Here is a 16,355-nt window from a genome sequence, read left to right on the forward strand (position 1 = left end):
TACTAAAGAGTTTCTTATGTAAAGCAAATAACATTAAATTAACACGTGTTTGAATCAACTGCTAAATCGCATTGATTTCATAAACAAAATTAAATAACGTACAACATATGTTGTTTGGTTAGTGGTACGATATACCATTTTCAAACTAATCGATGGAGTCGAGCAGCCCATCGATATATCGTATCTGGTCGTTGCTCAAACAACCAACCCTACTGCTACTATAACGAGAAAAAACTATGCATACATATGTACACACTGCGTGTCAATTGTGTCGAAATACTGCTGTGGACATTTATACAAAAGAGCATTTGTACATATGAGTAAAATTGGTTCTGTAGTAATAATTAATGTTTTCGGACGAGTGCATATGTATCAAATAATTCGTACTGCCAACCACAATGAATAGTATCGGTAGATTATCACACAACACGCGCAAAGGTACCGTATTGTTGGATGTGGAAGCAAAGTGAGTGCCCAAATAAATTAAATGCTACAAAGCGAAGTAAAAGTCTAGAAAAGTGCACATTTGAAAGCAAAGAGCAGAATTCAATAAAAAATGTGCTAAGTTTTAACATTCTGAGCGGTCTTTGCGGGCGGCAAGTCAACAGGAAAACGGACAAGGGTTATCTGGAAGTCCCTGGAACGAGACATAAACGGGACTTCGATGACGTTGCCAGCATAGACCCAAACCATACGCAACTGGGCGCCAGTGGACAATTAAAATACGTGCCAAAAGGGCAACAGGGCACGCTTCTATTGGACGGGCCATTTGGCAGACGGCCGAATATAGCATCCAACTATTATCCACTAGTCCACCAGCACAATCCAGAATCCGAATTTGCCACAGTTCGGCGAGGCACACCAACACTTACCGAATTTGTTGTCGATCACGATTATAGAAATTTAAGCATATACCTTGGCAACGTGAAGGCCGGGCAAAACACTGAATTGGGGCATTTGCAAAATGCCAGATACCAAAAATTGAGCAAGCGGCACCAAAGCGATGATCGAGAATTTACTTTCAGCCAGCGTGCACCTGTGAAGAGAGGCGCGATATCGCTAGACAATCAAATTCGAGCAGGTTGCATAAAGCAGTGCATTTGGGGGGCAGAGTCCCGAAAAAACTGTGCTCCGCCGTCGGCAAATAATTTATTTTCTCTAATCGATGATGTGGCCAGGCATAAGTCTTTAGAAATCGGTGCCGACAAGCTGCCAGGCAATGGAAGTTCGAATCGTAGCCTATTTTCGACTAAAGCAACCAATTTAATAAACATTGCGGATGATGAGAAGAGTGCATCAGCAGATCATGAATCTGGCGAATCCTGTGTAGATCTAGATATAAACAACAGCTGCATTCGTTCAGAGTTCATACCGAAAAAAGATCGTAACCAGCTAAAGCGTCAAGCCGAGATTCAGAGTAGACAATCATCCCATGATTCGAATAGCGACCGATATGGCACTGCATTAGAGGATCTAGCTGCCAGCACCTCCAGCATAGCCAGCGAGTCGGAGAAAGTCCAAGAAGAAAATCTCACGCAAAGCATAACTAGTTTAAATTCGTTGCCGGCGAGCGCAGTTCGATTAGTAATGTCATTATCATATCGATCACGACCGTTGAACAATTTTACCAAATCGCAAAAGAACCCCGGCCTGCAATCAACTACAGTTCCACGAGAAACCCCTCAAGAAAATCAAACCGGACAATATGTGCGCAATGATGAAATAGGCTCTGCCAGAACTAAAGAGCAAGTAACATTTACGGGCGCAATTTTAGAGCCCGGCAACAATAATCACAGCCTGTCCAGCTACAATAACAACACCAACAACAGGACGTTTAACCATTTGGACAACAACAATAGCCAGCTAAATACCTATATTTTCAACGAAATGGTCGGCACACAGAACACAAATAATGTTCAGTTGTCCACGGCGAACGCCATTCTAGATGCCAGCACGTTCACCGGGGATATGCTGCCGTCGGCCTCCATCGAGATGAAGTTGGGCAAAACAACAACTTCACCCGCGATGCTGACTCTGACTATGCCCCAAAATCCAAGTGGTAGTGCAAATCAAATGAATCCCAATAGTTTATCATCGCATCGCTCCTGTACAGAGGTCCCATTTTATAGCAGCAGTTACGGATCGACGGCTATTTTTCAGGATCGTAAATTACCCTCAGATCATCCCAGGGTACACGTTTCAGCCATACATGGATGTGGAGTCTCAACATCAATTCAAGGTACACTATATATGCAATATTTATTTTCTATACATACTTATTATATATTCAATTTGATAGCAAGCTCTCTACCGAACGTTACAATTGTCACTCCAAAATCGGAAGCATCGCCAACTTCACCGAAAAAAGATTTGTCTTTAAATGCTGCGGCAGTTGACTCACTCGCTTTGGTATCTCAGAATCAGAAATCCGTAATAGCTGTTGGCGAGCATTTCTCGTTTCATGAACAAATCATTATGTCTGGCCAACAGAAGAGTGCACTGCAAGATAAGCCAAAGGCGCTTGTGGTTTCGCCGCAGCAAGTTATGATACTTTACATGCATAAATTGACGCCATACGAGCGCACAGAAATATTGGCCTATCCGCAGATTTACTTCATTGGCGCCAATGCTAAGAAACGGCCGGGAATTTATGGACCGAACAATTCCGATTACGACAATGAGCAGGGCGCTTATATCCATATACCGCATGATCACGTTGCCTACCGTTATGAAATGCTTAAAATAATCGGCAAAGGGAGCTTTGGACAGGTTATCAAGGCCTATGATCACAAGACGCACGAACATGTTGCACTGAAAATTGTGCGAAACGAGAAACGCTTCCATCGGCAGGCACAAGAGGAAATTCGTATACTGCATCACTTGCGACGCCACGACAAGTACAACACCATGAACATCATTCATATGTATGACTATTTTGCCTTTCGGAATCACACCTGCATCACTTTCGAACTCCTCAGCATCAATCTATATGAGTTGATAAAGAAAAACGGCTTCAAGGGTTTCAGCCTACAGCTGGTACGTAAATTTGCTCATTCCTTGCTCCAATGCTTGGATGCACTTTACAAGAATGAGATAATTCATTGTGATATGAAGCCGGAGAATGTGTTACTCAAACAACAAGGTCGCTCTGGTATCAAGGTAAAATCAAATCTTTAAATATCCTCCATCCATTTGAAATAAACACTATTTAATGTCAATAGGTCATTGACTTTGGATCGTCATGCTTTGAAAGTCAACGTGTTTACACATATATACAATCAAGGTTTTACCGCGCACCCGAAGTTATTCTGGGCGCAAAATATGGAAGAGCTATTGACATGTGGTCGCTCGGATGCATTCTTGCTGAGCTGCTGTCGGGGCATGCTCTATTCCCTGGAGAAAACGAAAGCGACCAGTTAGCCTGCATTATCGAAGTTCTTGGAATGCCAAGCAAAACTTTATTGGCGAGCTCAAAGCGAGCGAAAACTTTCTTCAGTCCTAAGGGTTATCCACGCTATTGTACTGTCCGCACCATGCCTGATGGGATGGTGGTATTAATCGGTGGTCAGTCACGGCGAGGCAAGCCTCGTGGACCACCATGCTCCAAGAGCCTTTCAAAGGCATTAGATGGCTGTAAGGATCCGCTCTTTCTTAACTTTATTCGCGGATGTCTGGAATGGGATACCGAAAAACGACTAACGCCCTCGGAAGCCCTGAAGCACCCATGGCTGCGTCGTCGCCTGCCTAGACCTCCAAGCAGCACAAGCGGCGGTGATGGTTCAAGCGGCGCTGGTGGAGGCAGTATTGGAGGCGGGGGAAGCATTAGCGGTGACCAATCGCCAGTGACAGGTGAATTTCAGACAAACCTTTCGCAAAATGCTTTCAATTTTTATTTACTTGCGTAATATTACTTTCAGGGATGAAACCGAGTTGTGGTAATGAAGCTGCCACAGGCTCGGCAGCCTCGGAAAGAGATAACAGCCACTGCAGTGGCCGCGTTAATTATGTTGGATTTGGCGGTGCCGATTACAAGCATGGCGCTAATCTATCTGGGGCAACGGCATCGCCAGCTAGCAACTCAGCGTTGCCCGTTGATCTTTTAGCGGACATCATCAGCAAAACGAGCGTTAAATGTTCAACACTAGAAAGTGTACCGACAGCGGCTTTGGAGAGCAGAGCTCCTGCTGGCGTTAATAGCAATACTCTCGGCCTTTCTAGATATCCATCGGCATTATCGAATTTGCCCCATACGACTGTCAGCGGATCTGAGTGTAATATAAAACGACTCAGTTTTAAGTTAATAATAAATAATGTAAATATTTTTTTCAGGCTTACCCGCTATGTCCACAATCAACTCCTTAAAGGGGCTACAAGCCACAAAATCGCAAACGCATCTATCCGAATCAATCATAACTAGCAACTCGGCCGACTCGGGACTTACTACAATTCATTTGGGTGGCTCGCAGGCCTTGTTGGAGATGGATTGCTATAAAGCCTATTCAGTTGACAGGCCTATCAATAGGGCTTCAAATACCAACTTACTCCCGCACGCACAAAAGATAAAAGCACCATCAAAGGATATTTAGCAGAATATGGATCAATTTATTGCCATGCATCTAAGGGCTTAGGGCGGTGTTTGTTTGTTGTTAGTCAATATGTCTATATTAACAACAAACTGCCATACAAGTGATAGACCTAACACAACTTCTACTTGGTTTTCAATTAAAGAACCTAAATAGCTATATTCCAGCACACACTCACATACACTCACATGGAGGCAAAGATCTCAAGAAGGCTAAATGAAAAGCAAAAATAGTGGCATTTCAAATTAAACTACTACTAATCGAACGCTTGCATTTAATTATTAACTTATTAGGCATTGCGAGACTTTATGGTTGGTATATAAGCATATATATCCCTACATAAAATATACACAACTACATATATATACATGGTACCAACCTGTAGCATTAAATTCATTGCAATATTTTCTCTTTCATGTATCTTTTTTTAATTTACGGCAGAAACAAAAATATTCAGTATTTGAGCGTAAAGTAATACTCGATTTATATCGACAGCGGACTTCCCAATCTACTTAATTATGTGTATCTATTGTTTAATTCACGGGGTATCGACACAATTCTATAAAAAAAAACGAAGAGCGAATCGACAACAAAATAGTGTAAATTTAATTAATGTGTTCAGTTCTTGGAAAGTTTTCTAATTGATAACTTTTGTATAAGGACATAAAAAGATCGACAACCAAATAACAGTCGAGGGTCTCAATTTATTATAAGTAATAAATAAATATAATTGCATTATTAATGGGGAAATGCCCGATAAAATTGCTTGCATATTAAGCAATCGAATTGTGACCGTCATTCTTGTAAACGTGCTTAATTCTATGTATAAATTTATATGCTTTTATCTTTGTTTTGTTTATTTGGTTCCTTCATCTCAGTTATTTTTAATTTTGCTCTTAGGTTTAATTTAAGGAAATATACGTGCATAAATATTAAATATTCAATAATTAGAATATTTCAACGTTTAAATAAAGTGTTAATATTAAAAAAATTGTTCAACTTTAACAGAATATTATATAGAATAGAATTTTACAAAAAATGGTAAGCACAATAATATAGCAGCATGTTTAAAAATTTAATCCGCTTTCCATTTTCCAGATAAAAACTAGCCTGCTGTTTTTCCTTAATTTAACCCATCAACCCAAACTCTCAACCAGGGTGGAATTATCGTAAATGCCTCGAATATCAGAATACATATTGCTAACCAATATCAACAGATTTTTGTACCAAATCACAAATCGATTATACATACATGTGTCTGCTGCAAGGGTATCCAATCCTCGGCGAACCGAGCGTAAATTTTCCTTTTTGGTTTTCCTTGCAATCCTTTTGAGTTATTAAACTGAATCACCTAAATACAAAAATATGTCAGAGAAGTATTTCAAAACTTTTACCGGTAAAAACAGACTAGGTATATTAAAAGCTTCCACACACATACATATATATATATAGTATATATACGTGCCAAAGCTTCAAAATGCTCTCATTGCCAGCATCGAATACTGTGCTCATATCTAGATCCGAACAGTCGACGATTGGATTTGCACCAAGAACTATCGATCAGTGTGCCTTAGTAAGAAGTACCGGAAGTTTGCGGTGCAGGGAATACATCTTCTTGAAGGATTTAAGACAGCTCATATTAAGGTAATTTTCGAATATATAATTAATTCACAAGATAGGAATGTTATGCATATAATAATATTTAACAAATTTTAATTTAATGTACATATGTATGATTTTTAAGTGAAAGTCAATACTGTTGCATACCACTTACGTGTAATTTCACAAAAAAGGAATTTAAAAAAATTTGAAAAATATTTATTACGAAAATAGAATACCATTTTAAGATTGCATGCATATGATTTTATTGGGCAGAGGCTGACGTATCTTTCTTCCTGCCATCACTCCTCCTCCTCCTCCTCCCCCCCCCCACGATCATTTACAAGCGTGTATAATTATGTAGGTATACACATGCGTATATGCGTATGTGTGTCTGCGTATGCATGTGTGTGTGTGCATTCAGATGTGTGTCCGAATTCCGACGTATGCGTATTTTTATACATACATGTATGTGTATGCAAGTGTGTATGTAGGTAAAACATACATATTTAGATGTGCATTTAGGTCTCAGGTACGCGCAAATAACTTAATATACAAAACGAATAATACGAATACGTATTTATAAGTAAATCATGCACATAAGTAGCACATATAAGTAAAATTTAACCCGTTTGTTTGTGTACATATGTATGTATATCAAAACTAATTAATTATTTGCTTACATATGTACATATGTACATATATCTTTATACATATATTTAAAGGCTCACTGTGCTAGCCCCCAGTCTGCCCAATGGAAACTAAAAAGGTGAGCAAATACAACATTTTTAGCAGGTAGTATACATGTATATATATATATATATGCTTATCCCCTCCCCTCTCCTCGCACATTCTAAAATAACATCGGTGCTTATTGTCCGATCTTTCAAAAAAATACTATGCAAAATAGATTGCGAGCAACGAATTGGGTTAATATTTAATGATAATTGGTGGGAGTGTTCCCTTACCTCTCTAATTAAATCATACCTATGCTTCAGTCAAGAGCCTACGGTTGGGATATACCCTGTTTCAGATCCGATCTACGATTGCATTCTTCCGAACTTCCTTAACACACATATACTATAATATTAACATTAATATTATTTAATTATTAAATGCCAGATAAAGACTGTTATAAACGCCGAGGAAGAGCACTTGGCTTCTAAGTCAATAAAAACAACTAGAAAAACTCTAAAAAAGGTAACAAAAACTAATTCCAAAACAGAGACACTTGTGGAAACCAAACTCGAGGACACCGGATCGACAAACTCAATCCGGGAGAATGATAAAAAAATGTTTGATTCCGTCGTTGGAGCACCTGTGGAACCTCAGGAACTGTCAGGAAATAATCCAGAGGATGGTGGGGATGGGAATGGGAATGTTGCTCTTAAAAAGAAGAGCAAAGCAAAAAAGCCAAAGAAATGCGAATACGATAATCAAAACATATCTGTCGTAAGTTATATTCCCATAATAAAATAGTTGGTTGGGCCACCAACCATACAATGTACATTGTACATAACATCTTATATTTATTATATTATATTATTCGCAGAAAAGCAGTTTTAACAAGTTCGAGGCCCTTCAGAAGCGTAATTTAATTCATGTACGTTCAAGTGATTCAAGTAAAGCCCAAGAAATCTTCAGTGTAAGCAAATCATTAATTAATCCAAACATTTCTATGAGCCAATCCATATTCGATTAACCCCAGAGCATGACAAAAAAAAAATATTAAAATATCAGAAATCATTTTCCAATGTCAAGAATATACTATACAATAAAACTATCTGGAGCGCATGAGTGTAAAGTATGAATATTATTTTAACAGAATCTGCAAGATGAGCAGCAGACCCATTGTCGATATTGCACCAAGCCGGTTTATAAAATGGAAGAGGTCATAGTTCAGTTCAAGACTGATAAAGGTATCTACCACAAATCCTGCTTGCGCTGCCAAGATTGCGCAAAACAATTGAAGTATGTATAAGATACCGACTACATATTTATCGACTACGTATCGTCTGCAAATCCCAATTAACTATTCATTTCAGGTTCGACAACTACCAGAGTCACGAAGGTAATCTGTACTGCAATGTACATTTCAAGTTGTAAGTACACCAGATAATTAGAACATATTTTCGTCACCTTTCACTATTCCTCATTCTCCTTCAATCCGACAGGCTCTTTGCGCCCAAGGTCGTGGAGCAGGACGAAGAGCCCAAGCCCCGTAAAACGGAGCTCATCATACGCGAAAGTCAGCCGACCGAGCTCCCGCCGGACGTCGTACGCGGTAAGTTAAGCTCTGCAACCAAAAAATTGTAACTAAAAAAATTAGAATCAAAACCAGAGAAAGAGAGAGAGGGAGCATAGCAGAGCAAACCAGATCAAAAAGCAAGAGAGTAAGTAATACATATGATACAGTATATCTCTCCCAATGCAATTGCTTACTCTCTTCCACATAATTTGTGTGGCAGAACGGGATCGCATACTCTCAGTGTTCCCTCTTAGTGCTCTCTCATTATGCCTAGGTACCGTTTATATGTATGAATTTGTCTGTGAATGTGTAAAAGCAAAAATTCGCACAAAGTCAAAGTTTCCGATGCAATTTTTCCCGTTTGAAGGAATGAGTTCATGAAATACTGAAAGGGTTTGCCACGTCGTTGAGAAATTCTTGCATTTTAGCTCGTTATTGTTGCTAAGGGTATCTTCAAAGACAATATAAACATTAATTTATGTTGTGGTCAGTTTCGTTTGGGATAACTTCTGGCCAAAATGTATCTAACTATTTAAACTATTTAAATTTGTCAATATTACGATTTTTTTCATAAATAAGCATCTGATAAACCGGATCTGGGACTCGATGAGCTGCATCAACTGAACGTTCGCTCCAGATTTGAGCTATTCGAGAATGTGGAACAGAATAAACTTAAGGAGGAGCAATTGCAGGCTCAGCAGCGTCCCGTGATAAAGCGCAGCACTTCCGTTCTAACCAAGTATCGCCTAAATAGCGCCGAGATCGAAAATAATTGTTCCGACAGCGGCGACGAGTCTGGCGAAGAGAATGAGGACGCCGACTTGATACGTTCCAAGAGAAGCACCCAAAAGGAGCGGCCCGTGGGCCTTGGCGATGCCATGAACGACATCAAGACGAGATTTGAGAAGGGCACCATGCAGTCGAAGGAGGAACGACGCGAGGAGCGAAAACAGGAAATCCAAAATATACGCTCTCGCCTGTTCATGGGCAAGCAGGCGAAAATCAAGGAAATGTATCAGCAGGCTGTTGCCGAATCCGAGCACGGAATTACGTCCGTTGGCAAACAGCCGGACATCCAAATTGAAGGAGCAGCGGCTCGTTCCATTAAGGAACGATTCGAAAATGGTGCAATATTCAATGTTAAGGGCAACAATGTCGAACCAACCGATTGCAACAATCACAGCTCGGGTCTATCGGAGGATGCCGATGTATTTGAGTCTGGTAAGTATTTTTTAAAGGTTCACGCTTCGAAGCGACTCGCTACTTAAGCTTTGCTGCCTGAACCAGATCTTTAAACCCAGATTTTGATTTAAACTCTGGTTCGTCAAAGATTTGTAAACATTTTAACGAAACAATTCCAATTCTATTATAAAACAAGTATTTTGCATGAAGTGCATGTGTGTGTATGAATGTGTGCGTGTGTTTCTGTGTGTGTTTGTGTATGCATTTATGTACATACATATATACATATGTATGCATGCATGCTTAATTTTTATACCAATCACAGAACAAGCTTTTTTTCGCTGTGCTGCAAATTAAAATAAAACAAGTTTCTGCCAAGTGCTCTTCTCCTCGATTCTCAAGAATTTAAGTAGGCTCTGCACGTTTGCTTGCCTACACTAGGAGCGTAGTGTTATTTTATTTTTTTTTTTTTAATTACATATGTATGTACATATGTATGTATGTATATACATATGTATGTATTTATATACATATGAATGTACGTACATATATATGTATGTATGTATGTATATACATATGTATGTATGTACATATGTATGTATGTACATATGTATGTATGTACATATGTATGTATGTATGTATGTATATACATATGTTTGTATGTGTATACATATGTATGCATGTATACATATATGTATATATATGTTTGTACATATGTATGTATGTGTACGTATATAGATACAATGGGTATAAGATTTAGTTGTTTTCTGTTGAGCTTCATTTTGTAGCAAAGATAGGACTATTATGGTATAGTGCACACATCATTAATATTTTAATTTATGTTAGGCTGCGATAATCAAGTGTTCCATTTTTCTTCCATTTTGACTGAGATATATATATATATTTATGTGTATTTAGCTATAAGTAAAAAGTCACGAAGTATCTTTAAGGAGTTGGAAGCAAACTCGGTATCAAATTCGAATAACCAGATAAAATTTCAAAAACAACGACCTGTTGCACTCAGCAAATGCACGAGCCAAAGTCAAGTGTGCGAGGTAAGTTCTCAGAGTACATTTGTAAAAATAAACAAAGTAATATAATAATAATATTATAATTTACAGAATGCTGACCTTGATGTCGTAAAATGTGATGATAAGCCAGAGGATGTAAAAATAGCCACCGATGAGTTGAGCCAGAAGTTCAAATTCTTTGAAACCTATCGTCCAAAAGGCAGTGAGAAACGCCAGTTCCGCATAACGCCGCCTCGGGAAGGTGTTGTCAAGATGCCGTCACCCGATTCCGATTCGGGGCAAGCGGATGATCGAAAGTTGAACTTGTCGTTCGACGAAAATGTGCTGCAAAAAACGCAGACCACGTCAACGATGCTAAACAAATTTCGTGAAATGGAGCAAAACACATTCAAGAAAGCAGAATGTTACAGTCCCAAGCCACTAAAGTGTTTCACTCCTCCGCCGGAAGATAGGCGGGTGCATTATGATAAATCCAATAGTGAAGAGGAGGGGGACGAGGACGAGGACGAGGACGAGTACGAGAGCGATGATGAAGCTGAAATTGATAAAGAAATTTTAGCATTAAGCTCAAGCAATGGGGACGAAGCTCTCAAAGAGGTAAGCGGAGTAGTTTTCAACAATTTCTAGAACTCATTCTGATTAATCCACCTTTGAGTTATAGGCACAGAGCGCGGCCCGAGCCAAGCAATTGCGCGCCAAATTCGAAAAATGGCAGGCCAATGAAATCAAGCGGGAGCTTATTGATGGCTATGTTGATATCTATTCGCAACAAGTATCTGACGATTCAACAATAGAAAGCGCAAAGACGTAAGCTTAACAATCTCTAAGCCCTTGAATCCCTTTTTGATAATGCCAAATTTTTAATCATTTTAGAATTCGCGAGCGATTTGAAAATATGCGAAACCTCGAGCGCAATTCTTCGAATGGCCCCCGTTATCAGGTTAATCGTTTTGTAGTTAGTATCACTTTCTAAGTCCATACATATCTATATAGATATATTTTAATGAGTTGCTCATCCAATTTCAGTAATTTCTTTTGGTAATGGCTGGTGCTGGACTATTTTGGAACGCTAAGAACAATGATTTTAACAAAAACAAATTACTGTATTTACTTATTTATTATATTTTGTTATAGAAGTAATACAAGTATAAATCAATGTACCAAACTCTTTTAGTCTAGGCAAATTCATTTCTACATTACCAATATCATCGTCAGCAAGATTATCTCTATATATAAAACTGTTTGTATTCTTTAAAATGTATTCATTAAGTTCTAATGAACGGCTGGCTTTAATCCGCATTTTCCACCAAGGAAGTTTGAATTCTTCGGTGTGGAACATGACTCCCATGAATTTTTCTTAAAGTTTATAAAGATAAATATAAGCCCGAAACTTCACCTACCCATTTATACCAAGGAAATGGGTTCTCCTAAGAGTGAAAGACCCATTAAATATCAAGTAACAATTGCGAATTGAAGTTCCTAAAACCTGGTCTTAGCGTGCACCTGCGTCATATAAGGTAACTATTGTGAACATTTTAGACAAATTGTACGATTGTTCTATGGTAGAAATATAATTTATCATTTGCGAAAAACATAACTTTAAGCTGATTGAAACAATGTTCACGACATTTTATGTGTATACTTGATTTTTTTTTAATATGACAAATACAATTAAATATCTTATTCTATAGCTTTATCCATAAATTCCAGGAATCTTTTGGCATATTGTTCAGGATCACAAGTTGATATTCCATCAACATTACTACCATACTTAACTGTCTTTGCCGCTTTCGCTGCCTAAAATTCGAAAAACCAAATGTATCTTATAATTTTTAGATCCGAATTATTTGCTCGCATACCTGTTTTTTGACCCCGTATTGAGTCAAAACATCGATAATAGCTATGAAGTAGATTTCTCGTCTCTCTGAAAAGTTGTGTTTTCTTATTATTTATTTAGATTTCGTATATGATTTGCATTTACCTTCAATACTTGGAATGGCATAAATGTCGACTTCATAGACAACTTCCTTATATTGTGCACCTCTGGGGGAATCAGGTGGTGTGTTATACGTCCAGCTTTTAAATAGTTTTCATATTAATATATTGTTTCTAATTTAATTTAGATTAGGTTACCGTTCACCACTATCGCATTCTTCGCTCTCACTGTTCTCGCTGCGTCCTGTAGCCTGGGCACTATCTCCTTGAAGAGCCTCCTCTTCAGCCCGCACACAGTCGTGTATACCAACCAGCAAAGAGTAGTCCATTATATGCAACTTGGTCAGGAGCTGTTCGAGTATGGTAAAGTTAATGTTAAATGCATCTATTACTAGCGTTTCTTTTTCTTACTCATGCTTATATTTCATACATATATTTGGTTGGAGAACTCTTAACACGTATTCTTTCTTTTACAATTCGAAGTTTTAAAATTTTGTTAAGGGTCGTTCAGAATTAGTTTAGAATATTGCGCACGTCTCAAATGAATTTTCACGATTTTTGAAAATATGTTTGAGTCCGCGCTGATGGATCTGATGGTAAAATAGTTGGACCTAACTGTTTTCCAACAACTTTCTAATATTCTATATTCTAGGCACGCGTTTTAGCAGTTTTCTTTTCTTTTTTTTTTTAACAGCTTAGAGTCCTACATTCATTACAAAGAATAACTGTTGTTTGATACTTACATCAACATCATTGTTTAGAGTATCCAGCAATTTTTTCTTTGGTTCTTCTCCAATCTCCAATTTTACCTTTTGTTTTATAAAGTCGTTGTCCTTGTATGTGGGCAAAAGTTTTTCAAGCTCTTTCTCTGAAGCTTCGCGATCCACAGTGCTGCCTTTCAAATCAAATTTCCTACAGAACAAATTAATAAAATATATATATTAATAGTTCTTACGCATATATCCAAATTTAATTATACTTATGTATCGTCAACTGGGAGCTGAAAACATTTCGCATTACAACAAAATAATACTGCACGCTCTCTACAGTAATCCGGTACATGCCTAAGTATTGCGGCAACAGGGTTTTTCCATGACGCTCGACAACGTACTGAGAACATATGATATGACATTTACGTTATTTAAATAAATATTTAATCGTATTTGACTCACTGGATGATAATGCTTAAGAAAGGCATGCATGCGTTCAATTTCCTCGGATGTCAGACTCTTAATTATAAAGAATTTATCGTAGCTCTGATAAAATTGTGCACCCGACTTGCCCGATGAGTCGATGCCCAATGGCTGCGACCTGGTCAAGGACTCGCGGTAGTCGACATCATCGACGCCGAATCGCTCACGTAAATTGCGAAACACCAAGGGACAGTATTCTTTAACCTTAAAATGCGACGGCATATTCTCTCTAAGTAATAGAAAATTCGAATTCGAAACTCAAAGAATAGTTATACATAAATTCAAGCCAATTCTCATACTTGTTAAACAAATGGTTATCGACTTTGATTTTTGAGTATGCCCGAAAATCGTCTGGCAGCAACATTACAGGTATGTTGACATGACTTAATTCGTTTATCTGGAAATTGGTTGGCGTTATTAATAAAAGTTATTTATAATTGTGCGACACACTTACGGTATGATTAATGCCCCACATAAATACGCTAAGAATCGGCTCATTCGCACGGAAGAGCTTTACTTTTTGATGTTTTACTCTAAAATGCTTCTTCTTCAAAATGCGTGGTTGCGATGTAGAGGAGATCTTTTTGTCCATTTTGCTGTCTGGTCACTTGAGCTGCGTTCAAAAGAATTTATAATTTATGTATATGTATAGTCTGTAGTATAGTATTACTAAACAAATGCTTAAAATCAAGTGATAGATATGTATGCGCATATAAATATATACGTATTTATTGTATGGTACATACAAAAAAAAAGGAAAACTCGCATATGTACATATGTACAAGTCGCAAAGCAGCTAAAAACTAGAAAATTTAATATAATTGCAAGTGCAACTGCAAATCTATCTATATTAAGTATATTAATTGGAATTTCAGTGACAAATTTTAGACAAGGGAAATATTTATGTATGTATGTATGTATTCAGCGACAAACAAAAGTTACACAAACGCAAAAACAAATATATATGTATGTATGCTAGTATGTACACGTTTGTCTGTATGCAAGACGTACAAAACGAAGCAAGCTGCAACCGCAACTCCTTATCGACGTGAGTATATGCGCAACCGAAAAATCCAACTCACAATGACATTAATATTATTACAAATTGTACTTCGAATGAAAAGTTTTAATTATTTTATTTGTTCTATCCTTAAGATGTTTATCGACAGAGCCAACAATATTAACCGCTGCTGCTTCTCGATATACATGCTATCGACAGTATGCATTTCAATTTCAACACGGCATTTCGATAGTTTTTGCACTTTGTTTAGAATTTGTGCGGTTTTCCGTTAGTCGATTATTTTTAAAACGCAAATAAAGATGGTGTATGTTTTATCTACAAAAATTGGAAGCCGATCAGCATATTTATTTAAATAGTTGTTTTTTTTTTTTAATCGTTATCGATTAACCAAAAATCATCACTGAGGTAAATATGTATTTATAGTATTGCTCTCAATTAAACAGCATTCAACACGCTCTCTCTCGGTGCCTACCAGCAATAAATTGAGAGTTATATGTCGATCGGTTACTGGTTACTCTCGTGGATCTGCCTGAAGTCTCTAAGACGCGTGTAAACTTGTGCAAAAATGTGGAAACGTATCCAATTAGATTCAATCACATTTGATAACTGATTTTAATTAAACGAGTAACAGTTTTGACTGTGTGTTTTGTTTTGATATAAGCAATCCATTGTCTTCTATCGTTCGGTCCCAGACATGGCGGAATCCGGCATTGACCTGGGCTTTGACTTGGAGTTTGATTTAAACTTAAATTTGCTCAACGATAGCGACTCAAATATGGATTATTTGCCCAATGTGACGTTAGGAGGCAATGCGGAGAATGTCGAGTTCTACGAGTTGAAGTCCACGCGCTCTCTACGAACCGACGAAATGTAAGTACTAGTAACATGTCTTCGTGGAGTTGAACAAGCATGTATGTATGTATGCCATTGTCCACATTAATAAATATGCACATACATACATATGCAGGCACGCTTTAGCATTCAAAAATACATACATATGTACGTATCTATGTACATACCTGCACATGCAAGCGTAGGTATTCGACGACGGTTATATTTTCCGCATGATTAGCACTCTTTTATTATCTTATCGGGATTTTTATTCGTATGCTTGCGTTCATATATACATGTATATATTCACATTCATATGTATGTATCGGTTTGTATGTAATGACAGGTTAACGTCTTTTATTTTTCTTTAAAAAAAAGTCGTATCATATAAATGGCCCTAATACCGAAATCAATACCTATCTTTTTACATGTATGTGCGTATATTATATATGTTCATATGTACATATACAAATGATCTACATAAATATGTACGTATATACAAAGATTTTATAGTAATGACGAATGTGTGAAATTTAGCGTTGCCAATTTAAAAGGAGCGATGGGCCATTGATAATAGAACTTTACTCTAAATTCGTTTAATGTACCAAATAAATAAACACATAGGTATTGTACATTGAATATATGTACATATATATATAATACCTATTCCACCTTGGTGGAAATGGGGGTCAATGATTTGATGGGTGACCCCCGCTCAAATTCATTTTCAAC

General features: G+C 37.6%; 3 protein-coding genes across 6 annotated transcripts; 2 read left to right on the forward strand and 1 right to left on the reverse strand.

Moving 5' to 3' along the window:
- Positions 1-204: 204 nt before the first annotated feature.
- Positions 205-4,848, forward strand: LOC6636214 (putative dual specificity tyrosine-phosphorylation-regulated kinase 3 homolog). Its single transcript, XM_002059679.4, has 5 exons — positions 205-2,239; positions 2,300-3,159; positions 3,222-3,849; positions 3,918-4,271; positions 4,330-4,848. Exons 1-5 carry the CDS (start codon positions 454-456, stop codon positions 4,584-4,586), a joined length of 3,885 nt encoding a protein of 1,294 aa, XP_002059715.2. The 5' UTR covers positions 205-453; the 3' UTR covers positions 4,587-4,848.
- Positions 4,849-6,071: 1,223 nt separating this feature from the next.
- Positions 6,072-11,799, forward strand: LOC6636215 (uncharacterized). 2 transcript variants are annotated; one of them, XM_002059680.4, is made up of 13 exons: positions 6,072-6,227; positions 6,908-6,951; positions 7,305-7,634; positions 7,735-7,827; positions 8,008-8,153; positions 8,228-8,284; positions 8,357-8,466; positions 9,010-9,651; positions 10,531-10,667; positions 10,734-11,240; positions 11,305-11,450; positions 11,517-11,598; positions 11,670-11,799. In XM_002059680.4, the coding sequence occupies exons 2-13, from the start codon at positions 6,937-6,939 to the stop codon at positions 11,670-11,672; spliced, it is 2,268 nt and encodes a 755-aa protein (XP_002059716.2). In that variant the 5' UTR covers positions 6,072-6,227; positions 6,908-6,936; the 3' UTR covers positions 11,673-11,799. The 2 variants fall into 2 exon arrangements, with proteins under 2 accessions (XP_002059716.2, XP_015024008.1); XM_015168522.3 differs by having other exon boundaries at positions 7,735-7,785.
- A 472-nt stretch (positions 11,800-12,271) lies between these two features.
- On the reverse strand, positions 12,272-15,405 carry PIP4K (phosphatidylinositol 5-phosphate 4-kinase). Of its 3 annotated transcripts, none has more exons than XM_015168621.3 (10): positions 15,265-15,405; positions 14,226-14,384; positions 14,071-14,168; positions 13,751-14,000; positions 13,558-13,688; positions 13,322-13,490; positions 12,777-12,928; positions 12,625-12,719; positions 12,503-12,567; positions 12,272-12,440 (listed from the first exon to the last, which is right to left on the reverse strand). In XM_015168621.3, the coding sequence occupies exons 2-10, from the start codon at positions 14,361-14,363 to the stop codon at positions 12,324-12,326; spliced, it is 1,215 nt and encodes a 404-aa protein (XP_015024107.1). In that variant the 5' UTR covers positions 14,364-14,384; positions 15,265-15,405; the 3' UTR covers positions 12,272-12,323. The 3 variants fall into 3 exon arrangements, with proteins under 3 accessions (XP_015024107.1, XP_015024108.1, XP_002059717.1); XM_015168622.3 differs by lacking the exon at positions 15,265-15,405 and adding an exon at positions 14,854-14,994; XM_002059681.4 differs by lacking the exon at positions 15,265-15,405 and adding an exon at positions 14,783-14,973.
- Positions 15,406-16,355: the final 950 nt, after the last annotated feature.

This window comes from Drosophila virilis, chromosome 6, assembly GCF_030788295.1.
Source record: "Drosophila virilis strain 15010-1051.87 chromosome 6, Dvir_AGI_RSII-ME, whole genome shotgun sequence".
Classification (NCBI taxonomy): domain Eukaryota; kingdom Metazoa; phylum Arthropoda; class Insecta; order Diptera; family Drosophilidae; genus Drosophila; species Drosophila virilis.